The sequence below is a fragment of the Pan troglodytes genome, chromosome X (genome assembly GCF_028858775.2).
Source record: "Pan troglodytes isolate AG18354 chromosome X, NHGRI_mPanTro3-v2.0_pri, whole genome shotgun sequence".
NCBI classification, from domain to species: domain Eukaryota; kingdom Metazoa; phylum Chordata; class Mammalia; order Primates; family Hominidae; genus Pan; species Pan troglodytes.
The window spans coordinates 20,430,839-20,450,015 of record NC_072421.2 but is presented as its reverse complement, the minus strand read 5'-3'; the positions used below and the strand labels follow the sequence as shown (position 1 = coordinate 20,450,015).

At 44.5% G+C, this 19,177-nt stretch overlaps 1 protein-coding gene across 9 annotated transcripts in view; it reads left to right on the top strand.

Moving 5' to 3' along the window:
• The window catches only part of SH3KBP1 (SH3 domain containing kinase binding protein 1), a 356,082-nt gene that overhangs the window by 33,345 nt on the left and 303,560 nt on the right, over positions 1-19,177 (top strand). For 6 of the 9 annotated variants that reach the window (XM_054676597.2, XM_054676590.2, XM_054676598.2 and 3 more), the window contains exon 2: positions 18,049-18,206. In XM_054676597.2, coding sequence (XP_054532572.1) covers positions 18,049-18,206 — 158 coding nt within the window. The remainder of the gene's footprint in view (positions 1-18,048; positions 18,207-19,177) is intronic. The other 3 variants (XM_063804933.1, XM_063804930.1, XM_054676595.2) reach the window with 1 other exon arrangement.

The following is a 19,177-nucleotide window of genomic DNA, read 5'->3' as shown; positions in this document are numbered from 1 at the left end:
TGGAGGTCAGGAGTTTGAGACTAGATTGGCCAACATGGTGAAACTCCGTCTCTACTAAAAATACTAAAAATTAACCGGGCGTGATGGCACATGCCTGTAGTCCCAGCTACTCAGGAGGCTGAGGCAGGAGAATTGCTTGAACCCAGGAGGCAGAGGTTGCAGTGAGCCGAGATCATGCCACTGCACTCCAGCCTGGGCAATAGAGCAAGACTCCATCTCAAAAAAAGAAAGAAAGAAAAATTGTCATTTAGAAGAGAGGTTTAACCTCAAGACCCTCCAAAGGCTGCTAATACCAGGAGACTTGTATGGACAGGTAGTCTCCCATTCTGTGAGGACAGTGTTCTAGAGAGAGTCTTTGAGAAGGGACTTCTGGCTGTTGTTTTTTTTTTAGATGGAGTTTCGTTCTCTCTTGCCCAGGCTGGAGTGCAGTGGTGCGATCTTGGCTCACTGCAATGTCTGCCTCCCGGATTCAAGCGATTCTTCTGCCTCAGCCTCCCAAGTAGCTGGGACTACAGGCGCCCACCACCACGCCCAGCTAATTTTGTATTTTTAGTAAAGATGGGATTTCACTATGTTGGCCAGGCTGGTCTCGAACTCCTGACCTCAGGTGAGCTGCCCGCCTTGGCCTCCCAAAGTGCTGGGATTACAGGCATGAGCCACTGCATCTGGCCGAGAAGGGACTTCTGAAAAGGAATGTTGTGTAGGTGAGAGATGTGCCAGGGGGAAGGGAGGAGGAGAACCCCCACCCATCCTTAGACACTGTATTGTCCTTCCTTCCTTTTAGGGCTTCTGTGCTGTCTACCATTTTTTTTCTGGGTCTGCAAAGCTCCCTGCACATATCCTCGCAGGGTGTGCTTCCACCCTTTAGGTACCCAGCCCTATGCAGTTGGTGAGACATCATAATGTTTCCACATGCCACCATCTCCCCTACTCCCTGACCACCCCCTCCAAGCCTGTATCCTGCTGTCTTGGCATCTGTTAGGCACTGAGCTTCCCCACTTTCCCTAGATCAGTCCTGCCACAGGCCACTGAGCTCACCCCAAAATCCTTTCTCTCCTACCTGGACACAGCCCTGGGGCACCTGGGCCCTGCTTGTCTCTGGCCCTGCAGTGGTCCTCATTGTCACCCATTAATGCTTCCATTTACTTCTCTCTCACTCTTTTTTCTTTTGTAAATTAAAACACACACACACACACGTGCACACGCACATACACACACATACACAGAGACAGAGATAAAAGAAAATTCTGTAGTGCATTTTGCAGTGAGTTTATTCCAGACTTTCTCTCCTCAAGCTCCTCAAATTCTCCTCTCACCTGACCCTAACCAAGAGATGACCTTGATTCCTGTTTAAGAGAAGGCATCAACTCGCTTGTGTACTCTCATCTTCATGTCTTTATATCACTGTTGTAATGTTGATCCACTTTTATCCAATGCCAGAGAAAGATACCCTTCCTTCTTTTTTTATTGTTCTCTGACTTCTCTCCGATCATGCATTCCTGACTCATCTGCCTGTTGTCCAGCATGGTGACCCTGTCCCCGCAGACCGTCAGTAAGTACTTACTGGATCAAAGAGCCATTCTGTCTGAGAAAATGTCAGCTAAGAATGTAGAAGGGCAGCAGGCCTAATTTGGCCTGGTTTCATATTTGAACCTACTGCCTATATTCATGTGTGCAATTGGGTATGTTCGTGGTTTTTTTTGTTTTTGTTTTTGTTTTTTTTTCTGTGCAGCTACAGTATCTGGAACATATGTCTCAGAAAATCTTTATTGATTGAAAAAAATATGAGCAGGAACAGGGGCAAAAAGACGGGCTTTGAGTCCAGACTGGCTGGCGGCTGGAATATTATCTGATCTCTCTGGGAGTTGGATTCTTTCCTAAACCAGGAACAATAATAGGCACCTTGTAGAGCGTATTCCAGTTCCTGTTGCTGCGTGACAAATTACTCCAAAATTTAGCACCTTCAAAAAGCCATTTTATTATGCTTACCAGTTTTGTGGGTCAAGCATTTGTACAGGGCATGGTAGGGAGGGCTTGTTTCAGCTCTACAGTGTCTGGGGCCTCGGCTGGAAAGGCCTGAGGTTGGAGTGGACATGACAGCTGGGGGCTGGAATGATCTGAAGGCTGGGTCCCTCACATGTTGGGCCAGGCTGGGATGACTCAGTAACTAGGCATGCCAGCTGGTGTGTCTCAGTGCAAATTGGCTTCCTTACAGCATGGCTGTCTTGGGGTATTCCAGCAAGTGAGTTGGAAACTGCATAATATGGCCTAGAAGTCACACAGCATCACTTTCCTCCACTCTGTTGGTCAAAGTGGTCACCAGCCTGCCCAGGTTCCAAAGCCCGGGGAGGAAGATTAGATTTCTCCTGTTGACAGCTGGATCACATTCTAGAAGAGCTCAAGGGACAGGAGATGTTGCTGTAGCCATCTTGGAAAACACAATCGGCCACAGAGTGATCGTTACAGTTAAATGATACAGTGAGGAGGATAAAGGCACCTGACACAAGATTTTAAGAGTATATTTTCTGCCGGGCATGGTGGCTCATGCCTGTAATCCCAGCTACTCAGGGCGTCGAGGCAGGAGGATCACTAGAGGCCAGGAGCTCTAGACCAGCCTGGGCAACATAGTGAGACCCCTTCTCTACAAAAAATAAAATAATTATCTGGGCATGGTGGCAGGTGCCAGTAGTCCCAGCTACTCAGGAGGCTGAGGTGGGAGGATCTCTTGAGGCCAGGAGGTTGAGGCTGTAGTGAGCCATGATCGTGCCACTGCACTCCATCCTCGGTGACAGAGTGAGACCCTGTCTCAAGAGAGTATATTTTCATTTGGTAAATATTTATGAAGTTCCTACTATATGCTAGGTATCAGGCCGGTCCTGGGTCTACAGAGGCAAACAAAGCAGACATGCTGTCTGTCCTCCTGTAGCTTTCAGTCTAGTGGCGGACACAGGCAGTAATCACATGTAATTAGATCTGGAAATTCCTCCTCCTTTTCTGGACAGGGGCTGGTGAAACATCTGGATTTGTGTGTTGCATTTTAAGTGTTTTTCTTTTTTTTTCCCCAGTGAATGATGAGGAAGGGGATCTGCCCATTGTTAATGTGGAACCTCTTGCTGCTGTTTGTTTTGTTTTGATACTTCTACAGATCTGGAGGCTCATAGCACTGAAAGGTGCCTTGTCAGGCTTGAGGTCTGCAAGCACCCCCTGACCCTTTTGTTCAGCTTCAGACTTACGTTTCTCTTTCTGCAAAAGGGATTTAGGAGAGTAGTAGGGGTACATAGAGTCACCTGGGAGATCATCTTCAGCCTAGACATGACCCACCCTGCCCCCCGCCCCATTCTGATGGGAACCAGGGTGTGGAGGAGACAGGCATGAGAAAGTTTCACAGGGGATTCTAACATCTCTGGGGGAGGAACCCAGTGTGAGATAGGCCAGCGCTTCCCAAACCATCCCATGCATGTGAGTGTCCTGGGGATCTTATGATGCAGCCTCAGATTCAGTAGGTCTCGGGGAGGCTGGGGGATGCCTCTGGGTAGTGAGGGTATGTGGAGTACCAGGCAGGTACAGATAGAGATGCCTGTGGAAGTTTGCTGCACCCTGACGAAAGGGCCAGTTCTCAGAGAGTAGGGTGCTGAGGGCTAGCCAGGTGAGCTACCAGATTTCTGTCATGTTTCAGCACGCATTTCTTACAGATAATTACTCTGCTAAAAACCATAATCACAATATCACTTTTACACCCAAACAACGCAAACAACAGCCTTCCTTATGTAAAACACATCTCAAGAAACTCAAATTCAGAATGTTGGCAGAGGTGGCCTTGTCCACACTCATAGATCTGGTGTAGAACACACTTTTGATTGTGCTACTTACTCATTTTTTAAGTAGCTTATATGTATTTTTTAAGTAGCTTATATATCCCAGCACTTTGGGAGGTCGAGGCGGGCAGATCACTTGAGTTCAGGAGTTCGGGACCAGCCTGGCCAACATGGTAAAACCCCGTTTCTACTAAAAATACAAAAATTAGCCAGGCATGGTGGCGCGTGCCTGTAATCCTAGCTATGCAGTAGGCTGAGACATGAGAATCACTTGAACCCAGGGGCAGAAGTTGCAGTGAGCTGAGATCGCACCTCTGCACTCCAGCCTGGGAGACAGAGCAAGACTCTGTCTCTAAAAGAAAAAAAAATTATAGATGCCCAGTACCCTTTATAACAAATTCAAATATTGAAACATACATATGTATACAATACACACATTTAATATTTTGTTGCCTTTAAACCCCCCATCTTCCTTTCCAGGTGCATTGCTATGCCCAGCATGGTCAGCTGAATCATTTGTGAAATAGTGATTACACCAGCTAGAGTTACGCCAGCATAAAGATTTGCATGTTTTCAGTTCAGTGTAGGACATTATTCTTCTACTTGCACATGTAGAGCATTTTAACAATCCGGAAGTGTTTCAGCATATATTTTGTAAAGATAAGGACTCTTTTCAAAACCATAATCACAATCATTTTTACACATACAGCAACTAACAGTGTTTCCTTATCATCAGACATTTAAGTTCAAATATCCAATTTTTACATGTAGTTTAAATATTTTAAAAGGTGTTTGTTTGAATCACGATTTGGAAGGTCTGTACTTTCTAACTGGTTGGTTGTCTCTGAGTCTGTTTTTTTTTTTTTTTCACTCTGCTACCCAGGCTGGAGTGCAGTGGCAGTCTCAGCTCACTGCAACTGCTGCAACTTCCACTTTCTGGGTTCAAGTGACTCTCCTGCCTCAGCCGCCTAAGTAGCTGGGATTACAGGCACGTGCCACCACGCCTAGCTAATTTTTGTATTTTTTGCGGAGACGGGGTTTTACCATGTTGGCCAGGCTGGTCTTGAACTCCTGACCTCAAGTGATCCGTCCACCTCAGCCTCCCGAAGTGCTGGGATTACAGGTGTGAGCTACCGCACCTGGCCTCTGAGTCTGTTGTAATCTAGGTTCTGCCATCTCTTTTTCCTTGCTTTTGTTGTTGTTGAAGAAACTAAGTCATTTGCCTACAGTCCTACAGCCTGGATTTTGCAGATTGCCTCCTTAGAGTGCCATTTAACATATTTTCGGACGTTCTGTATCCCCTGTAAACTGGTGGTAAATCCAGAGGCTTGATCTGATTCAGGTTCCGTTTGTTGGCAAGAATATTTTGCCAGCGGTGACACACACTTCCATCATGAGGCTCCAGATGCCTGGTTGTCTCTCTTTTTGTAATGTCCACAGCTGGCCAGGCACGATGGCTCATGCCTGTAATCCCACCACTTTGGGACACTGATGCCAGAGGATCATTTGAGCCCAAGAGTTCGAGACCAGCCTGAGCAACATAGTGAGACTGTCATCTCTGAACAAAAACTTTTAAAAATAAGCCATGAAATTTAAAAGAAATTAAAAAAAAAAGCTGGATACAGTGGCTCACACCTGTAGTCCCATCTATTTGAGAGGATGAGGCAGGAGGATCATTTGAGCCCAGGAGTTCCAGGCTCTAGTGAGCCATGACAATGGCACTGCACTCCAGCCCAGGTGACAGAGTGAGACCCTGTCTCAATCAATCAATCAATAAATATCCACAGCTGCTAGTGACCATTGCTCAGGTTCTTGATTGCATTAGAGGTTGCAAAATGTTGATTGTCCAATTCTCTCATTCCTTCTTCATTTTATTAGCCAGAATATTCCTATACAGAGAAATTTCTCATCAACCATTTGGTTATCTTGAATTCATATAGGAAAGGCAGGACAAATGTTTGATTCTTTTTTTAAATTTACCAGTTTCAAAACAATGAGTTGGCTCCCTAGCATCTTCCAAAGGTGGCCAATGATTTTTTAAAAGTATCACTGTGAAAGATATATCACATAACATATGAGACATCAAATTAATTTGATGTCTTTCAATCCAGTTATTGTTACTAATGCAGTTATTATTTCAGTGCACTTTCAATGCTGTTTCAAGGCAGTTATTGTTAATCATGCTCATGTTGCCCCATTTGTGGCCAGTGGGAGCCTCTTCAGGTTCACTTCTGAGTTGTTTTGACATGACCCTAGTAGTGTTTGCTGGCCTCCTTGCTTTCTTGGTGTGACAAGATGGTCCAGGCTTATCACCTTTCCTGCCCCAGAAATGAAATCAGCCATTTATCTAAGGGTAGCTGGCTTTCTTTTTGTGAAAAACGGTATTTGGAGACTGAATGTGATTATTTCAGAAAAAAATGTATACATTGCTCTTCATAGATCATTATTCTTAGGAGTCTTTTGGTGTGAGGCTGTTGATCTTTTTAATTTTATTTACTTATTTTCACTAACTCATATTTCAATTTTGGGAAAGGTTTCAAAAATTTTAAACCCAATCCAGTTTATTTAGGTTTTATTCTCTTTTTCCAACTTTAAGCTATAACCTTCAAAGGAAAGCAAATGTTGGGTTTTAACTTCACTTCTTTTTTGTGTTACTCTATATACACACATACTTACTCAGTGGCTTCCTGATGCTGCAATAAAGTATTTACAATGTAGTTGATTAAGAAAACATTTGTGAAGTAGATACTTGACTAGCAACTTTTTAGTTCAAATTATTGTTCAATATTAAAAAGTACCAACTCAAATGACTTACAAACGTTGGTAGTTACTGTCTTGATAGACTCACAATTACTATGTGACATCATTGGTGAAACTTAGGATGAAACCGTGAAATGCACCCTCCCTAATAACCTGCACATTATGGTGTTGCAGATATGCTAGATGGTATCTCCAGATTAGATGTCTGGGAGCCTAAAGTAGTTATACTTATGACAGTTTGAAATTCTAGACTGCTTTGAAGAGCTGTTATTTTGCTGTTATCTTCTGCTTTTATCCCTGTACATTTATGTCAGATCTCATCTTCTCAGATTCTCAGCTTCTTGTCAAAATCATCCTTGCAAGTTTCTTGCCACTCGACAACAAGCATTTCTTGAGTACCTGACGGGGCCAAGCACTCAGCCAAGCACTTGAGGGAGGAAGATGCATTGGGCAATATGACTTTTCTTTCAGGAGGCCCATCAGCTTCTGTTTTACATGTCCCTTTTGCCGTCTAGGGGCTCGCGGTAGCAGGATTACTACACCTGGGAGTATAAATGAAGCCTGAGATGGGACATTAAATCTGCCGGGGAGAAAGCAGTGAGGATTCACCGTGGTTTCCTCTCACGTACCTCACTGTCTGCTATCTCTCTTATGAGAAAGTATGTTTCTTAACAGAAGGCCATGCAGTGAGTGACTCAGCCCTTGCCCACCCCCAACCATGCTGACCAACCACATTTTTCTGTGGAATCCTTCTTCCCTCCTTTTGACTTGGTCCCTGCCTCTTACAGCTGATTCAGCTTAGCCACACTGAAATCAACAGGAAGGCTTTTGCTTTTCTTCTTTCATACAACATGTCCAAATATAAAGCCAACCTGCCCCCTTACTATCCTATCCTCAAGACAAGCAAGAGTTGCTTTCCATGATAGTCCTTACAAAGTATCCTGTACCATAAAGGCTCTATCAATTTATTTTGAATAAAATAGTTGAAGCAAATCCTTCAGATACCTTATCCATAATAAAATTGTTTCATGAAATGAGAGGGTGTTGGGGGGTGGGGAGCGATGTTTTCTAATTATTTTATTTCACATAATCTGTAATTACATTAATACATAGTATAAGCAGACACTTGACTGTTTCTTCTTCTGTTTTGAGGTTTACATATTCAGGTTAGCCCACAACCTTTTGGATCTTCTCACTGAGAAAAACAGGATCTCTTTCTAATCAGGCACTTGTCTTTGGGTCTTTTTTGAATCTGAGAACTAGGCTATCATTATAAAGTCAGGAAAATCTCTACTCATCCTCAAGCCATTTTATTATGTAACACTGTCAAATATTTATATAAAGCAGCATACTTTCTTCTCCATGCACAAAAAAAGGTTATGTCTTTAAGTGGCTAAACTTTTTTGACTAAACAGACTTTTTATTAAATTGGTTTTCTGGCCAGATGTGGTGGCTCATGCCCGTAATCCCAGCACTTTGGGAAGCTGAGGCTGGCCAATCACTTGAGGTCAGGAGTTTGAGACCAGCCTGGCCAACATGATGAAACCCCATCTCTACTTAAAAAAAAATTTAGCTGGGTGTGGTGGTGCATGCCTGTACTCTGGAGGCCAAGGCAGGAGAATTGTTTGAACCCAGGAGGTGGAGGTTGCAGGGAGCCTAGATCATGCCACTGCACTCCAGCCTGGGCGACAGAGCAAGACACTGACTCAAAACAAGAAAAGAATATTGCTTCATAAACAGTTGTGCCTAGTAGCTCAGGAGACTACAATTAAGTCCATTTAAAAAATGTGTTTTTCTGAGATTCCATGTAACACTACCTGAAAAAAAGTAGAATGATGGGAATTAATTGGAGGCTCTAAAAACTAAATAAGAATATCGGGCCAGGCATGGTGACTCACCCCTGTAATTCCAGCACTTTAGGAGGCTGAAGTGGGTGGATTACTTGATGCCAGGAGTTCTAGACCAGCCTGGCCAACATGGCGAAACCCCGTTCTACTAAAAATACAAAAATTAGCTGGGCATGGTGGCACATGCCTGTAATCCCAGCTACTCAGGAGGCCAAGGTAGGAGAATCACTTGAACCTGGGAAGCGGATGTTGCAGTGAGCTGAGATGGCACCACTGCACTCCAGCCTGGGCAACAGAGCAAGACTCCATCTCAAGAAAAAAAAAATGGTTTTCTAAGATTCCACTGATTTTTCCCCTCCGTGATTGTTGTATAGAACCATTCTCTACACAGGCTTATCCAGCTTTAACCTGTTGTCTTTATTTTTTACTAGGTTTTGTTGTTGTCTGTCTGTTTGTTTTTGAGATGGAGTCTTGCTGTGTCGCCCAGGCTGGAGTGCAGTGGCATGATCTCGGCTCACTGCAAGCTCTGCCTCCTGGGTTCACGCCATTCTCCTGCCTCAGCCTCCCGAGTAGCTGGGACTACAGGTGCCCACCACCACGCCCGGCTATTTTTTTGTATTATTAGTAGAGACAGGGATTCACCATGTTAGCCAGGATGGTCTCAATCTCCTGACCTCGTGATCTGCCCACCTCGGCCTCCCAAGGTGCTGGGATTACAGGCTTGAGCCACCGTGCCCGGCCTGTTTTTTAACCTGCAAAGTCACCTGCCCACTTTCTCCGTTCTTTCTTTTTCACTTAAAAAGCCTTCTTCTGGTCAAGTTATTTTTATCCAGTCTATCTAATGGATATTCTTTTTTTTGAGACGGAGTCTCACTCTGTTGCCCAGGCTGCAGTGCAGTGGTGCCGTCTTGGCTCACTGCAACCTCTGCCTCCCGGGTTGAAGCAATTCTCTGCCTTAGCCTCCCGAGTAGCTGGGATTACAGGCTCCCGCCACCACGCCCGGCTAATTTTTTTGTATTTTTAGTAGAGACGGGGTTTCACCATCTTGGCCAGGCTGGTCTTGAACTGCTGACCTTGTGATCTGCCCATCTTGGCCTCCCAAAGTGCTGGGATTACAGGCGTGAGCCACTGCGCCCGGCCTCTAATGCATATTCTTAAAAGAGCTGTGTGTTAGGTTTGCAAAGGTTAATTTCAGGAAGCGTTTGATAACCCTTTGTTTTTGCTCCTTGAGGTTTTGTTCCAGGGACAGCCCCTGGTGAGGCAGAGCTTCAGAAGGCAAGTGGTAGGGGACTCAAGGCCCTCAGGTCTTGTGAATGCTTTCCCATCCAGGCCCTGCATTTCATTCTGATCTTTGATTGAATGCCCCTCTGCTATATAGGCATTGGTTGTGGTGAAGGTAAGAGTGAAATCAAGACTGATCACAGTAACTTGAGAGGCCTGGACTAGTGGCGTATACTTGTTTTGTGGCCAACTGGTCATGTTGATCATCAGCTTTCTCTAGCCTTCAAGTTAAATAACAAGGCTCACATTTGTAACTGCATTTCTTTGAGTTGAATGGTAAGGTATAGTTCGAGGTCAGTACTTTGTAAGGACACTCCTGGTGTCGTATGGTGCACTCAGTCACCAACATTTATTGAGCACCTACTTTGTGCCAGACACCAGACGAGGAGGAGAGGGTGCTCAGATCTGCCCTTTAAGAGCTCCCATTCCAGGGTGTGTGTAGGGAGGGCATGTGGGGGAAGCCCTCACAGCATAGCATGATAATGACCTGCAAGACTAGTATCTGGCATTAATGGAGCAGCTTCTGTATACAGTTTACAGATATCACATCTCACCCTTGCCACAGATCGTCTTCTGATTTTAAACACAAAGAAAGTGGGCTCGAGCTAGGAATCTCACCCCATGTCACACAGCCAGTGAATGTCTAAGCTGGAATTTGCTCCCAGGCCTGCTGGGCTTTCTCCTACACCTCATGCTTAGAGGTGACAAGAGAGGAGAGATGGGCTGGGAGGCTCAGGTTCCTTGGGCCTTCGTGGAAAGCAGCAAGTGACAAGAGTATCCTTAATGGTGTCTGAGGCAGGCAATGGTGGGCCTTTCTTTCCTCTCACACAGCCGGGTTTGTTTTTTCTCTTCTTTCTTGATTCATCTCTTTTCTGCTTTCCCTGCTGCTCCCCAATTCTTTGAGCTGCTACTGGGCCTGCTACAGACATTGTTGAATCCTGCCAGAGGCCATCCAGCCACAGGTGTGCTGCCTCCTGCCCAGGGAGAGAGTTCAGGCCCAGGGACTGTCTGTCACTGGGGTCCGTGTTCTGAGCCTGTCTTTGTTGGAGAAGCTGATGTTCAGTTTTTAAGATGCAGGTCTTGGGAATTTCCTGCTTGTTGGGTTGGTGTCCCTTAGTGGTGTGTTTGTGAAGACACCAAAAGGAAAACGTGGCTGGTATGTAGGTCAGCTTTATTGTACGCGGAGATCCCCACAGTATCTGTGGCCTTGACCTGGGAAATTCAGGCCCCCAAACCCTTCAGCCCTGACACTAATGGGAGGGCACTGGATGGTAAGAACTTGGCCTTGTGCAGACTTGCATAGAGAAGAGTCTGTGTGTATGTAAAGTTGATGTATGGCCAGGCATGGTGGCTCACGCTTGCAATCCCAGCACTTTGGGAGGCCGAGGTGGGTAGATCACCTGAGGTCAGGAGTTCGAGACCAGCCTGACCAACATGGTGAAACCCCTTCTCTACTAAAAAATACAAAAATTAGCTGGGCGTTGTGGCAGGCGCCTGTAATCCCAGCTACTCGGGAGGCTGAGGCAAGAGAATTGCTTGAACCTGGGAGGTGGAGGTTGCAGTGAGCCGAGATCACGCCATTGCACTCCAGCCCAGGAGACAAGAGCAAGACTCCGTCTCAAAAAAAAAAAAAAAAAAAAAAAAAAAAGTTTATGCACGAGTATCTGTTACGGTTCTCTGGTTTTAAGTAAAAGAAACCAACTCTTCCTTAACTAAGGTAGCAAAAAGGATTTATCAGAAGGCATTGGGGTAGTTTATAGGGTGGAAGGAGAAGCTAGAGGATCAGGTCTGAGAAAGATGGCAACTGGGCAGCTTCAGGGATCTCACTTCTGAGAGCCCTGGTGGGGGAATCTGCTCCAGCCGTCTCCAGTGTTTGTCACATTGCTTTGATCACAGTTGAGTCCTATGTCATACATTGGCTGGCAGAGGGCAGGGCATGTTGATGGACAGTCCCATCAAACTATCTCATGGTGGAGGGGAAGTTCCCCCAAACAGTTCCCCTCCCTGCATGGGGAGTGTTCTCCTGCTAGGGCACAAACACAGTCTACCACCTCAATGACCGACAATCTACAATAATAAATTCTTAAATATATATTGTTTAGACTTTTAATATTATTATTTTTTTGAGATGGATTCTTGCTCTGTCACCCAGGCTGGAGTGCAGTGGCGTGATCTCAGCTCACTGCAACCTCTGCCTCCTGGGTTCAAGCTATTCTCCTGCCTCAGCCTCCTGAGTAGCTGGGATTACAGGCACGTGCCACCACACCCAGCTAATTTTTGTATTTTTAGTAGAGACAGGGTTTCACCATGTTGGTCAGACTGGTCTTGAACTCCTGACCTTGTGATCTGCCCGCCTCGGCCTCCCAGTGTTGGGATTACAGGCGTGAGCCACTGCGCCCGGCCAATTTTTATTTGTAAAAGCTGTACTGAGGTATAAAATTTCACCCATTTTAAGTGTACAGTTTAATACTTTTCAAGTAAATTTACAGCATCCTGTAACTCTCACCACAATTTAATTTGAGAATATTTCCGTCACCCCAAAAAGATTCTTCATACCCATCTGCAGTCCATCCCCATTCCCATCCCCGGCCCTAGGCAGCCACTGATTGGTTTTCTGTCTTTTTAGATTTGAACATAGTTTTTTTAAAAATATGTTCCTGACTGGTGTAACTTTTTCTGGGTATTCTGGAAACTATGTTATACATGAAAGAAAAAAAGAGACCCCCCCGCCTCTGCCCGCATCAATGGTGTGAAAGTCTGTATCTCGCTGGTCTCAGGTTTCTCTGCTTTCTCTTTTAAATCCTTCCTTCTCTCCAGTGGACCATAATTTAGGAGAACGTAGCCCTGGGCTTGATGCTGCCATTATTTACCTCTCAATGTCTCTAAGCCTAAGTCATGGAACCTTCTAGGCCTCAGTTCCTCATTTGTAAAATTCAGGGGAAAAAAATAGACTAGATGATATCTGATGTTCTTTCCATCTCTAATGATCAGTACTCATGATCTTTTTTGGTGAAGTCTGTTTTGGCAAAAAATTACTTCTTGATTTTCTATGCCCTTCAGAGGACTGAAACAAAACACTAAAATTAAAAATTTATTCTTCAGAATTCACAGAACAGAATAAGTGCAAAAGCAGTAAGTGTATAACATTTCTACTTCTGAAATGATTAAAGCTTACTGCACTGAGACCTCTGTGACGTTGTGTATATGTGTATACAGCGGAGGAAATTAATTGGAAACTTTCATTCTCCTTCATGCTTTCTGGTTTATTCAAATATTTATTGAAGCAGACAGGATGCTAGGTGAGGGATTTAGAATCCTGGCAAAGATAAGGGCTTTTCCCAGATGAAGGTTGCAGTCTAGTTGGGGTAAGTCAGTGTGAAATTATAGTGAGGTGAACTGGTCCTAGGAGACAGGAAGGACAGTGAGCAGAGGGAGGTAGGGAAGGACTGGGTCACAGAGCAGGGCCACGGATATACCACCGCCACCACCACCACCATAGTGAGAAGCTGGCCCTGAGAAGCTGCTAGGCAGCTGGCTTAGCCAACCCACAGTTAAAAACCACCCATTTCATCTTTGGGGGAGGAGACATTCCAGCAAGTTTGAAGGTAGAGATAGGGGAGGGTGAAGTGTTTTGCATTTCTAAGCAGATCTCTTATCTCCCCTGGCTCTATCTTTTTGTAACATGGGGTTAACTGTAGCATTGGTTTTTGCAGTGACTGTAGATGTAGCAAACTTGTGGAGGCTGGCTTTTGGCACAGCACACAGCTGGAGGGTGGTATTTTTCTGACAGGGAGATGTTCTTAAGTTTTGTAATTTATGGTGTCTTTAAATATGGGATTTTGTTTACTGTTATCCTAATTACACCTCTGATGTATTTTATTTAGCTTAATGTTTTAATTTTCTGCTCATACCCAGAGGTAATTTCTCAAAGGGTACCACTTTAAAAAAATCATAGGTAATGTTTCATCCTTCCTGCAGTTACCTGCAGCCTCTCGAAGGCAAGGAAATGGGTTTTGGGGGCATAGACTTTCTTCTGGGCTCTTGTGATATAATTTTGGCTGTGTTTGTATCATCCAAGATCTTCACCACCTGTTTGCCAAGTATTATCCTAAACCATTCTGTTCTATAGAGACGTGATACAAGCCACATGTCATTTTAAATGTTCTAGTAGTCACATTAATAAAATTTTAAAAAGGTAAAATTAATTTGTATAATATATTTATTTAACCCAACAGATCTAAAACATCACTTCAACATGCAATTGATGTGAAAATAATGAGCTATTTCACATTATTTTTTTCTAAACAAGTCTTTGGAACTTGGAATGTATCTTATGGCACACGTCAGTTCAGACTAGCCACATTCCAAGTAGTCATTAGCCACATTTGCAGTGACACTGTATTGGACATCAAAGTTCTAAACCTTTCAAAGGCTTGCAGAGGGCACTGGAAAGAGCCCTTAGAGTGGGTAGGAGAGACATATCCTCATGATTTATGAGCTCTTAACAAAGCCACAGGTTTCCTCTTCTTAGAGAAACCTGATATGTAAAAAAAATTCATCTTGACAGGAAAGGTAAAGCAGGAAGTAATTATTCATGTTACAAAAGAATTAACCACAGGATCTTTTAAATAGCAAGCTCCCTTAGTGCACGGAAGAATATGACTCAATTTGCAAAATGTGATTGACACTTGACATTTTAGTAGCACCTTTGTTGGGCTGGGAACGGTCTATCATCATAAAATGCAAGCTGAGCGGTCAGTTGATCAAGTCTTTATTGAGCATCTACTGCATGTCATGGATGCTTATGGGGCCCCAGCAGAACTAAGGGTGATCCATACCCAGAAGGCATTCAGGGGCTCACAGGGAAGACAAGACACAGCTTGGGATTGCCTCAGTGGCAGGGGCCAGAGAGGCCTTGGGTCTAGAAGAGCTTGGAAGGTGATGTGGAGGCAGTCAGGACCTAGCTGTGGCCAGAAGGCAAGGAGGCTGTGCATGATTACTTAAGTTTAAACAAAGGGCAATGGCCAGGGTGGTCGCTCACGCCTGTAATCCCAGCACTTTGGGAGGCCAAGGCAGGCAGAACATTTGAAGTCAGCCTGACCAACACGGTGAAATCCTGTCTCTACAAACAATACAAAAATTAGCTGGGCATGGTGGTGTGCACCTGTAGTCCCAGCTACTTGGGAGGCTGAGGTGGGAGGAACACTTGAGCCTGGGAGACGGAGGTTGCAGTGAGCTGAGATGGTGCCACTGCACTCCAGCCTGGGCAACAGAGCCAGACCCTGTCTAAAAAAAAAAAAAATTTTGTTTTTTTTTTTAGTATCTTCTTAATTATGTATAGATTGTGTACATATATTCCTGTACTAATTGAAGATCAAGAAAACCCCAGAGAAGCTCCTACACTGTTATTATTAGGCTTAACAAACTTTCGAAACACATAAAATTGAGTATTGTATGACTTTAGACATTGGTGGAAAAATGAAGACATTTTCTTCATGGCTCAGGTACATAGTTTTAAAATATCTTGCTAATCCTGATGGTTCCACACTTACACCAATGTCAAGGGTGGAAAGAAACCCATATTACGAATGATCTTGATAACTGAGTGTTTGGGGGCCATCTCCCCGTAAGATCTGGTGTGTCTTCCCCATGTGGTGGGCAAAGAGCTCCCAGCAGAAGCTGAAGTGGCAACTCTATCATTTTCTTTCTTCCTTTTTTTCCTTTTCTTTTTTCTTTTTTTTTTTTTTTTTTTGAGACAAAGTTTCGCTCTTTTCCCCAGGCTGGGGTACAGCGGCATGATCTTGGCTCACCGCAACCTCCGCCTTCCGGTTTCAAGCGATTCTCCTGCCTCAGCCTCCAGAGTAGCTGGGATTACAAGCACCCACCACCAAGCCCAGCTAATTTTTGTATTTTTAGTAGAGACAGGGCTTCATCATGTTGGCTAGGTAGGTCTCAAACTCCTGACCTTGTGATCCGCCGGCCTCGGCCTCCCAAAGTGCTGGGATTACAGGCATGAGCCACCGCGCCCGGCCAGCTCTCCCATTTTCTTGGCACTTGGCCTCATGTTGTCTACAGCTCCTACTTTCGTTACACAAATCTTTTCAAGCAGCTGACCCACTTTGTGAGGGTGATTTCAGCAAGAAGGGGTCATAGCCATAAGGAGGCTTTACCAGGAGGCACCAGAGAACTGCAGGGCACCCCATGGTGGGGACACAGTCAAACCATATCAGATGTGAATTATTAGCTTTGACATACAACTGAGACCTAGAGAAGTTAGCATCACATGGAATGCTGGTGCTTGCTCTGGTGGTACTCCTTGATTCCACTGTCCCTCTGGCTGCTTCCTGCCCCTTAAAGGATCCCTGACTGTGTGTCCTGGAGACTGGGTGAAGGAACCTGTGTCATTCTGTCAATGGAACAATAGAGAAGTTGAATTATTACTTTTTTAAAGTTAAAACAAAATGAATAGACATTGTAATTTTTTTCTCCCATCATCTCAATGGATGCTTAAAACCTATCTCAGTGTATTGAAGTTGGTTTTTTGTTGTTGTTGTTGTTGTTGTTGTTGTTTTACTCATTTGTGCTTTTTGTCTCCTATTTAAGAAATCTTTGCCAAACCTAAGGTCATTAAGATTTTCTCCTATCCATTCTTATAAAAAGTTTTACAATTTTAGCTCTTACACTTAGGTCTGTGAACTATTTTGAGTTAATTTTAGCATATGCATGCTTTACAGAGCTCATTTAACTTTTCCTCTTCCATTATTTTATCATAATTTCTGAATTGCTAATTTACCACTGGGGTTTTATCTAATTTTTGCTATCCTTGTATTCATTCATTTGCCATTCATTCATTCATTCATACGGATCTGCAAATAAAAAAGGAAAAGGTGGCTGGGCACGGTGGCTCACGCCTGTAATTCCAGCACTTTGGGAAGCCGAGGTGGGCAGATCATCTGAGGTCAGGAGTTCAAGACCAGCCTGGCCAACATGGTGAAACCCCGTCTCTACTAAAAATACAAAAATTAACTGGGTGGGGTGGCATGCATTCAAGGAGAATCGCTTGAACGTGGGAGGTGGAGGTTGCAGTAAGCTGAGATTGCGCCACTGCAGTCCAGCCTGGGTGACAGAGTGAGACTCCATCTCAAAAAAAAAAAAAAAAAAAAAAGGGTTATGAAATTGGTTCATATTGAGGTGGTCATGAGGAGAAGTCCAGTCTAAATGAATTGCATAAGTTAACTAATTTTTGGATTGGTTAATGCTGCTAATTTGCATTGGCACTTTGTCAGTGAGAAGACCCACCTTTCTTACCTGTTGCCTTTGCTCATTACCAAGTATGAGAGATTTTCATAGATCAGGAAAACAATGTAATATGGAATTGATGCGTAAGAGCTCATCTGTTGAGAGGGCAGTTGTGGTTCTGATGTAGGCGGTCTGAGACATTGGCTTGGCCAGCCAGGCCCTCTATGCCACCTGTCTTTACACGTGTTGTTGCTGCAAGATGGGTGTTACCTCTGTCGGATGGTGTATTAGTCTGTTCTTGTGCTGCTAATAAAGACATACCCAAGATTGGGTAATTTATAAAGGAAAGAGGTTTAATTGACTCAGTTCAGTATGGCTGGGGAGGCCTCAGGAAACTTAACAATCATGACAGAAGGGAAAGCAAACACATCCTTCTTCACATGGTGGCAGGAAGGAGAAATGCCAAACAAAAGGGGGAAAAGTCCCTTATAAAACCATCAGATCTCATGAGAACTCACTCACTATCACAAGAACAGCATGAGAGTAACTGCCCTCATAGTTCAATTACCTCCCACTGGGTCCCTCCTACAACACTTGGGGATTATGGGAACTACAATTCAAGGTGAGATTTGGGTGGGGACACAGCCAAACCATATCAGATGGGGATTATTAGCTTTGACATTTTGTACAACTGAGACCCAGAGAGGTTAGCATCACATAGTATTGGCGGGGGATGGGAGACCCAGAAGTCAAACCGACATCTGTTGTCTGTACTCTGAGCTTGGGGAGACAATGCTGGACACCCTCTGGGTGGGGCAAATGTTGTTAGCTGGCTGTCATCATGCAGCTTCCCTTCTGAAGCGCCTGCTGGCCCCAAGACCTGTAGGCCACCCTGCCTGTGCCTGACCACGGACCAGCACTTTGTGGTTTCTGTGCTATAGGCTTCAGGTTAACCAAAATTGGGTTACTGTGTGTGGCCCTGTTATTTTGAATATTTGTAGAGGGGAAGTCCCTTTAATGTTACTTTACTGGCCTTCAAGGGATACTGGACCTCAGCCTTCTCCAACATCTGACCTAAATTACTCTGTTTTCCCTGTTCCTTCCAGTGGAGGCCATAGTGGAGTTTGACTACCAGGCCCAGCACGATGATGAGCTGACGATCAGCGTGGGTGAAATCATCACCAACATCAGGAAGGAGGATGGAGGCTGGTGGGAGGGACAGATCAACGGCAGGAGAGGTTTGTTCCCTGACAACTTTGTAAGAGTGAGTACAAAGCAAAACCCTTTTCCTGTCTCCTGTGTGGGCTCTGCTGACCAAAGTCTATGGGGGCGCTTGAGGATGAATTGCATGAACTCTCTTAGGGAATGGCTTGCCCTCCTCTGTGATATCAAGAGAAGCATGTATAGTTTTGCCCTTGGTATCTGGGATACTTGTTTTGAAATTGCTTTTTTGAGGCTCAGGATGATCTCTTTCCACTGTGTATCACTTCTTAGGATATGCTAAGGCTGGGTGCAGTGGCTCATGCCTGTAATCCCAGCATTCTGGGAGACTGAGGGGGGCGGATCACTTGAGGTCGGGAGTTTGAGACCAGCCTGGCCAATATGGTGAAACCCCATCTCTACTAAAAAAAATACAAAAATTAGCCAGGTGTGGTGGCATGTGCCTGTAGTCCCAGCTACTTGGGAGGCTGAGGCAGGAGAATCGTTTGAACTTGGGAGGCAGAGGTTGCAGTGAGCTGAGATTGTGCCACTGCACTCCAGCCTGGGCAAGAGAGCGAGACTGTCTCAAAAAAAAAAAAAAATAGTAAAGGCTGTTAAATTGTTGTATGTACTTGTTTATTTGCTTTGGAAGTTTAAAAGAATTTTATTTTTTTCTATTCCTTGCAAAATAGAGGTAAAACTCAGTTTTGACCACTTAAATAACAATTAAATTAAATGTAGAATTCAGCCAGACATGGTGGCTCATGCCTATAATCCCAGCACTTTGGGAGGTTGAGGCAGGAGGGTCACTTGAGCCCAGGAGTTTGAGACCAGCCTGGGCAATATAGGGAGATCCCTGTCTCTACAAAAATAAAATAAAATAATTAGCCAGGCATGGTGGTATGCACCTGTATTCTCAGCTACTTGGGAGGCTGTGGTGGGAAGATCACTTGAGCCCAGGAGGTTGAGACTGCAATGAGCCGTGATCATGCCAGAGCACTCCCTGTCTCTAAATAAATAAACAAACAAATAAGT